Source organism: Myotis lucifugus, unplaced genomic scaffold (assembly GCF_000147115.1).
Source record: "Myotis lucifugus unplaced genomic scaffold, Myoluc2.0 scaffold_65, whole genome shotgun sequence".
NCBI classification, from domain to species: Eukaryota; Metazoa; Chordata; class Mammalia; order Chiroptera; family Vespertilionidae; genus Myotis; species Myotis lucifugus.
In genome coordinates this window covers 5,260,560-5,269,588 of record NW_005871113.1, presented here as the reverse complement: position 1 = coordinate 5,269,588, position 9,029 = coordinate 5,260,560, and the positions used below count along the sequence as shown (strand labels likewise).

General features: G+C 43.2%; 1 protein-coding gene across 1 annotated transcript in view; it reads right to left on the bottom strand.

The window, feature by feature from the left end:
• Window positions 1-9,029, bottom strand: part of KCNH1 (potassium voltage-gated channel subfamily H member 1) — a 259,928-nt gene that overhangs the window by 74,939 nt on the left and 175,960 nt on the right. Inside the window, exon 8 of the mRNA XM_023754816.1 lies at window positions 1,215-1,679. Coding sequence (XP_023610584.1) covers window positions 1,215-1,679 — 465 coding nt within the window. The remainder of the gene's footprint in view (window positions 1-1,214; window positions 1,680-9,029) is intronic.

Genomic DNA, 9,029 nt, shown 5'->3' with positions numbered 1-9,029 from the left:
ATTTTTTTTAAAAATGATAGTAGGAAAAGCACAACCATTGAAGTCAGACAACTGGGTTCAAATCCTGGCTTTGCCGCTCTACTCTGTGACCACGGGCAGTTAATGAAATTAATTGGGCATCCGTGTCCTTTTCGTTTTCAACAGAAATGACAGCAGGGTCCTTGTGAGCCTGCGTGAAGCATGAATGCAGAGCCCGGCGTGGAGACCGGCAGCAAGTACTTGTGCTCAGTGTACGTTCAACTCACGGAAGCTGGTGCTGTGGTGTCGCTGTGACGTCACTGTTGTTATCACGGCAGAAGTTCAACGGAACTAAAGTACCGATCCTTTTAAGTTGGGATCTGTTAGGTTTAGTTCCAGTTTTCCTTTTTAAACAGCCAGCTCTCAACCAACTGTTCTAAGGGAGGGAGCCCAGGAGCTCAGGCAGCGGTCCAAAGCCAGCTGGATTTGGCTTTGAATGTATCCTAAGGCATTTTTGCAATGGTGTTATCTTTCTGTTTTCCTCATTCTAACAAGGAGAGGAATCAGTATTCCCCTAAGTACTTACAAATTGACGATAAAAGAAGAAGTGCAGTTGAAAAGACTGAGAAGCAGAGGGAAACGGGCCTAGGATTACATTTTTGCTTATAGAAAATACACAAAGGAGATAACTCTTAAGTGAATAATAAAGCCCATTGCATCTTTTCTCTATTCTCTCCAATATTCTGTTCTCTATTCTTCACTTTATTGAAATGCATCTAGAATAATGCAACTCTCAGGAAACAAGAGGGATTTGTGGTCATTTCCACTTTCTAGGTGGGAAAACTGATGTCTAGGGAGGTGCCTAACCAATGCCTTGCCCAAGTCAGCTGATGGTTAAGGCACCAGCCCTCGCTCAGTGTTTCCCAGACCTGTCTGATAAACAGAATCATCAGGGCGCTTATTAAAAATGCAGATTTCTAGTCTCTCCATATCTCCCCCCAGTTCTCATTCCATAGATCTGGGGTAGAGGCTGGGACTCTGCTCTGAATAACCACATCACAGGATTCCTATCAAGGCCAAGACTAGAGTGAAGCCACAGTCTTGGGCACAAAACTGAAGGGGAAGCTAAAAAGTCAGCAATTGAGATAAATCATAGTTTAATGCAATGTTTTAAAAAATCATACAAATCCATGGTGAACAAAATACCAGAAGTTTGAATACACACAGGATCAGTAGCTGTGCTGTGCCATCCTAGCCTGAGGCAAAAGAACAATCAGTAATACTGATGACTGCGCCCTGAGTGGCCCCGATTCTTATCATTATATGAGTGTGGGAAATTCTGCCCTGGACAGTTAGACTTCCATTTCCATCAAAATCTCTGGAGGTAGGATCTGGACACCCAAAGCCACCCAGGTGAATTTGAGGCACAGCCAGTTTGAGAACCACTGTCCTAGGAGAGCCCCAGGTCTCCCGGGAAGGCTGGCAGACAAGGGGCTTATCTGAGCTCGTCGCCCTCCTCACCTTCTCTGTGTCAATGCCTCTGGACATGGACCAGGTGGACACGATATAATCCATGACTCGCTCACTCAATCCCTTTGGCACCTGGTAGAGCTTCAGGAAGTCCCGAACGCTGTTGAGCATCTCATGGTACCTGTTGGTGTTGGCGTACATCTGTTGGAAAATGGTCGTCACATTCCCGAAGATGGTGGCATAAAGAAGTGCTAGAGGCAAGAGGAGGAGAAGAAACGACACATGAGTGGTCCCTGAACCAGGGCCCAAGAATGCCCGCCTTGCCCTGAGCCGGCCAATGGCCAGAACTGCCCTCCCTAAGACAGGCCGTCCTGACTTCCCAGGAGAACCTCACCCTGAGAGCCTCTGGGAGTGGAGTCTCCTACCACCAGACCAGTAGGACAAGGGCAGGGTGGTGGGAGCTGACATGACCAGGGCCAGAGCTAGGATACAGAGAGAGATGGGCGCAGTGGGACTATTTCATTAGTAGAGCCACATAGAGTTAGAGCCATGCCTGAGGCCACCAATAAAATGTGTTTCCATGTACGCCGTACCAGCCCACATCCAACCCTATCAGCAAGTAATCTTTATGAAACCCTGCCATGTGCCAAGCACGGTGCTACCTGCCGGGACAAGAGGGTGAATGAGACACTCAGTCTCTCTTGGCCCTCACACAGCCCACAGTGTAGCGGAGGGACAGACCTGGAATGCGTAATCACAAATAAGTAATTAAGAGCAAGTCTGCTGAGAGCAATGGAGGATGTACTATCTTTGCATTTCCTATTCAGGTGCATGTTAGTACCACAATCCACTTCACTGTCATGTGACTCCTGGGGTGGGGGGGGGGTGTTATGGCGAGAAAAAATCAGGTCCCCTCTGAGATGTAACAAGAACGTACGCTGTGCTCCTGCTGCTCCCCCAGGTTAGTGTCATGAAGGAGGACCATTATGTCATCACAAAACCCCACCTTCTACTTCTAGCTCCCAGTTGCCCTTGAATGCTGACCTCAGGTGCCAACACTTCCAGGAAACCTCCCCACGAGGGTGACCATGACTTCCAGGCGTGTCTATAGAGCTCATATTACACATGCTTCCTTCTTGACAAAGCATGAGTTGCTTGAAGACTGGACACATCTGTTTCTTGTCACTGTATCCCCAGGAGCTAACACTATACCAGCACCCAATAAATATTTATCAAATTTGTGAATTTCACATACAGTTTTGCTCTGGGTTTTTTAAAATGAGTTATTGATAAACAATAAACTGCACATGTTTAAAGGACACGATTTGATGTTATGTGTGTACACCCATAAAACCATCACCACAATCAAGATAGTGAACATCTCTATCGCCCCAAAGAAGTTTTGTCTTGTCCCTTTATAATCCCTCCCTCCCTCCCGCTTCTCCCTACTCTCAACACTTTCCCATTCCCAAGCAACCGCTGATGTTCTCTGTCACCATAGATTAGGTTGCATTCTCCATGATTTTATATAAATGGAATCATACAGTATGTACTCTTTAAAAGCATCTTTATTAAGATAGAATTCATATACTATAAATACATCCATTAAAGAATACAATTCAATGGATTTTAGTATATTGACGGAGTTGTACAACCATTACTGCATCTAAGTTTAGAATATTTTCATTTCCCCCCTCAAAGAAACCCTGTACCCATCATCAGTCATTCCCTGTCCATCCACCCCACTCTCATCCCCAAGGCAACCACTTCCCATCTCTATAGATTTGTCTATTCTGGAACATTTCATATAAATTAAATTATACAATATGTGGCCTTCAGTGGCTAGCTTCTTTCATTTATCAATGTTTTCAAGGCCTATCCTCTTATTGTTGAATAATATTCCATGTGTGAATATACCACTTTTCACTTATCCATTCATTAGTTCATGGGCATTTGGGTCATTTCCACTCCCTGGTTATTATAAATAATGCGGTTATAAACACTCATGTACAAGTTTTTGCATGAATATGTTTTTATTTCTCTTGGGTATATACCTAGGAATGGAGTTGTTGGGTTATATGGGAACTCTATGTTTAACATTTTGAGGAACTACCAAATGGTTTTCCAAAGTGGTGTATCATTTTACATTCTCACCAAAGGTGTATAAGGGTTCCCAATGTCTCCCAAAACCTAACACTTGTTTTTTTTTATTATAATTGCCATCTTAATGAGTGTGATCTCTATCTCACTGTAGTTTTGATTTGCATCTCCCTGATAGTTAATGAAGTTCATTAAACACCTATGCATGTGCTTATTGGCCATTCATATATCTTCTTGGGAGAAATGTTCACTAATCTACCTAATTAGTAAATGCAACCTAATCTACTTTTGGGTTGTATCAACAATAGTTCATTCCTCTTTTTAAGAAATGAAAAAATTAAGTTGAAATTATTATAAACTCACAGAAAGCTGTAAAGATAGCACAGAGAGATTCTGTATAACTCTCACCCTATCTCCCCATCGGTTATATCTCAAATAACAAGAGTACAATATTAAAACCAGAAGATTTGCATTGCTATCAAGTATGTGTATAATCCTGTGGCATTTTATCATGTGTGTAGATTCATGTAACCAGCACCACATCTTACACCACAAGTTCCAAATACAGGACTGTTCTATGGTCACCGAGATCTCCCTTGTGCTACTCACACTCCCCCCAGAAACCACGAATCTCTTCTTTTTTATAGTTATGTCATTTCAAGAAGGTTCTATAAATGGAATCATATAGCATGCGATCTTTTGAGACTGGCTTTTTCCACTTAGAAATATCCTTGAAATCCATCTATCTTGTTGCACATATCAATAGTTCATTCCTTTTGTTGTTGATGAATTCTCTCCCATGGTATGGTACAGTACATCATTTCTTTTAAACAATCCTACTCAGGCTTAGGAGGCAGACTAAGAGGGAAGGAAAGAGAGAGAAAGGCATGGATCTAGAGGCCAGGGAAGGAACCCTTCAGTTAGTCGGCCTGGCAGGGCTGGATACGGTGCCTGAAAAACTGAGGCCACAGATCCACCTGAAGGGAACTGTAAAGGAGGATCAGAAAGTGCTGCCAGGGAGCGGGGTTCACCTGACGGACCAAAAGGAGGCAGATGAAAGGCAGCAGTCGAAGCCTGAATAGTGCAGACGTCAGCTCTTCAAAGTTCCTAATACCTCATATACAACAAGGTGGCAACTCCTGCCTCCCCTCCCCCCCCTCCCGGGGGACCTCACCAGTGGGCTCTGCACCAGCCTCTGGGGCTGGATGGCTGCCTGATCCCGTCAGTCTGACCTCAACTCAATAAGCCTGTATGGCAGCCCTGCCTCAGCACTGTCTTCTGGTCCAGCGGCCGCCAACCTTTCGGACCTCACAGACCACCGGTTGGCGACAGCTGTTCTGGTCCTCAATCGACCGGAGGTCACGCGTACAGCGTGGAGGCGCTTTGCTCAGGAAGGCTGCCAGAAAGGTAATGTAATCCGGAGCATAAAACAACAGCCACACCAAATCAATACAGAAAGAACAGAACCGGCGCAGGTCTGAGACTCTCGTGCTCTGGCCACAGGGAAGGCGGTGATGCCACATCCATCATTCCCGGCCCAGGGCTGCTCCCATTCCAGCCTGGAAGCTTAAGGGTCCTCAGGAGGGCCTTACTCAATTATTATCACTATTATGAAACTTTATTATTATTAAAAATAGAGTATTCTGCTCTAATTTTAGATGGAGCAGGTTGTGTTTTACATGTCTACATGTTATTTCTTGATATCTTATATATAAAGCATTATGCCCTTACATACTACTAACTGGGAGAGCAGACACCGCATGGATATCTGAATGTGACGTGGGAATATGACGTGGGAGGGTGCAGCAACGTCACCGTCCTGACTGAACCTCAGTGCAGAGGCGCCTTGGATGACCCTCAACGTGGATGAGTTGGTTTTTCATTTTGGGAAAAGGAGCAAGAAGACCTCTCCCAACCCCAAGACAAAATGCTGATTTGGAAAAGAGGAGGCTTATTTCTGCGTGGTGGGTGTGGCTCAGTGGTTGAGTGTTGACTCCTGAGCCAGGAGGTCATGGTTGGATTCCCAGTCAGGACACATGCCTGCGGTGTAGGCTCAATCCCCAGTAGGGGGCGTGCAGGAGGCAGCCAATTGATGATTCTCTCTCATTGATGATGTTTCTATCTCTCTCTCTCTCTCCCTTTCTGAAATAAAAATAAAAAACAAGAGGAGGCTTATTTCTGCACTTGAGTGGTTTACAATTAATGTTGTATCATATCAGGAGTTCTGGGTCTCATCCAAAGAAGAGTAAGGTAGTATCTCTGGCCCCTAATTAGAAATTGCTGTATGGAATTTTCTGTATGGGCAAAAGTTTGTCTCCCTTTTTAAAATTTGGTATTTATTTTTGCATACACAACACACACCCAGTTTAGAGTCAAATGCCCAAGACATTTAAAAATTCCTTATTCCCCTAGGCCCATGGTCGGCAAACTGCGGCTCGCGAGCCACATGTGTCTCTTTGGCCCCTTGAGTGTGGCTCTTCCTAAGCGTTAGGAGTACCCTAATTAAGTTAATAACAATGTACCTACCTATATAGTTTAAGTTTAAAAAATTTGGCTCTCAAAAGAAATTTCAATCGTTGTACTGTTGATATTTGGCTTTGTTGACTAATGAGTTTGCCGAACACTGCCCTCGGCCATCTTTCTTTTCACCCAATTTTCTACTCTGCAAAAGAACCCACTTCCATTGTTAGCTGATTGTTTTGCTATTGGTCTCTCTATTTTAATACCATGCTCAAACTGCTATATCCTGATATTTCAGTTGTAGGCATTATCCATTGACTTCTGAGAGTTGAACTCTTTTCCCCACCTCACCTTCAATCTCACACTCATATACACACCTTTTCCCATTGCCCCACCCTCCCAATAGAATTCCATCATCACATTGGTTAGATAATTATCTATGTTTAATTATCTATGTTTACATTATTATAAGTAGATGAATGCTATTCACAGCTAAGTCATGTACTATACTGTGGTTACTTTTCCTTTTCTGCAATGTAGCTAATAATGATCTTTGTCTTTTCTTGCTTGGTCTACTTAAGGCTAATGTGACTCCAAATTCTCCCGCAGATAAATGCCTCTTCTTACTATATCAAAACACAGTAGTTAGTTTATTAATTAAAGAACTCTCTCCTGGAGATGTCTAAACTATTGCCTTGTCATCTGTGTGGATGTCTCTGACCCTGTATCCTGGGAAGTCCCTTCATTTAGTATTCAGGTTGGATCCCAAACCCCTCTTGTTTTACCCCTTTTTACTGGTAGAAGACATCAGCTTTCAGAGAAAGGATATATGGGAGCACGATTTTTGAGACCTAATGTTTATTCTTACACTGAATTAACAGCTTGGCTAGGTGTGGCATTCTAGATTAGAAATATTTTTTTCCCCCCAGAATTTTGGATGCATTTTTTCATTGTGTTCCCTTGCTATTGAGAAGTCAAAAGCATTCAGATCTCCATCCTTCAAATTGAATCTGGATTTTTTTTTTCTATCTAGAAATTCTTTTTTTCAGATAATGATCTAAACATTCATAATAATGGACCTTTTGTTGTGTTCACTTTTTAATCCATTATGCTAGGCTTTCAATAAACCTTTCCAGTCTGGAAAGTTATGCCCTTCAAGGAAATTCTCTCTCTCTCCAGCAGATCAAAGTGGGTAACAAAGGTTAACCATAATAAGGGCACTTTTTATTTCTAGTCATCTTTCTTTTATCACTTGGAATAACATTCTTCATGCTTTCTCTGAAGGCCATGGAGAAGGGAAATTGAGAGACTGTTGTATGAACCCAGGATGGAGGGAAACCCTAGTCAGAAGCAACACAAGGGCAACGGAAAGGAAGTAGGTAGCTCAATCCCTAGGATCCTGGTGGAACAGAAAAGAGACTCAAGGAATGTGTTTAAGGCTATAGATCCTAAGCCCCTGGCTCTTCTTCGCTCCCACTTAGCCTGTTCTCTAGCTCCCCATTCTTCTAAGCTCCAGTCTCTAGATGAGAAAGATGAGAGAAGGGACACCTACTCCTGGTTCCAGAAGCGGGGCGGGCACCTGTCTGCTACCACAGGGAGGTGATGAAGGGAAGAACCGGCCCTGTGTTAGCAGGGCATCCCTGGCATTCTAGAGACCAGCTTCTGCAAGGCCCTTAGAACCTCGCCAGCACACTTTTAATATATTTTTGTTGATTTCAGAAAGGAAGGGAGAGGAAGAGATAGAAACATTAATGATGAGAGAGAATCATTGATTGGCTGCCTCCTGCACGCCCCCTACAGGGGGTTGAGCCCGAAACCCAGGCATGTGCTCTTAACTGGAATCAAACCCGGGACCCTTCAGTCTGCAGGCCGACACTCTATCCACTGAGCCAAACCAGCTAGGGCTCGCCAGCACACTTTTAATAATCAGTGGGTTAGATAGACTTATGGCTCCTCGAGCAAGCTGAGCATTATTCATAAAATTATTTGTTGGAAAATGCACTCCAACTTCTAATAAAAAACCTTGCAGAGCATAATTTATCCCTAAACTCAAGAAGGTCAATATATATATATATACCTCTGCAAGTGTATTAAAGCTTAGAGATAAAGAAAAGATTAAAATAATATCTTTTGCCTTTTTGAAAAAATGAAAAAAGTGTTGCCCTATGTTGTAGTTTATGGATCTATCCAAGCTGACTTTTCTATGCAAAATTCCAGATGATATATTAAAATCAAATTTAAAGAAGGTGCTACCACTAAACCTATGTTTGCTTCTATAGTCTTAATTCCCAGGAAAAGACCAGGAGGCTTTTGTTAGCCCCTCACCTGGAAACTCCATTCGGCAATGATGGGGGCATGCTGGTCAGGGAAGATGGGTTGATATGGTTATAGCCACATTGGCTCTCTGACGTCTTTTTCCTCACTTTCACGCCAAATTACAGAAAAAGAAAAGACTGAAAAAGCATGGGCTGAGCGAATACATAGGGGGAATAATTATTGATAAAAGAGACAAATCAGGAAACAATATAATAATTGAAAAGGTGATTATTAGAAATGGAGGTAGGCTTTCAAAGTCATGGAGGCTTCATTACATAGACAGGATTGATTAAATCACTGGCCACTGGCGAATGAACTCAATCTCCAGCACCTGGGGGAGGGAAGCTGAAAGTCCCAACCCTCTAATCCTATGGTTGGCTCCACTGGCAACCAGCCCTCATCCTTAGGTGCAGGTCCAAAGGTTACCTCCTTAATGTAAAAAGACACTCTCATCACAAGATGAAATCTTGAGCTGTCCAGCTCCAGCCTGCTCAGGACATGAATCATCCCTTTGTTTAGCGTATCCACACTGTGTACACTCTGCATAGTACCTGTCTCAGTTACCAGATTGACTGTCGTGGCATTGCAGTGCTTGTAGTCAAATAGCCCTTATTTTACTTAATAATGTCCCCAAAGTGCAAGGATCGTGATGCTGGCAATTCAGATATGCCAATGAGAAGCTGTGAAGTGCTTCTTTAGTGAAAAGGTATGTGTGTATAGGGAAA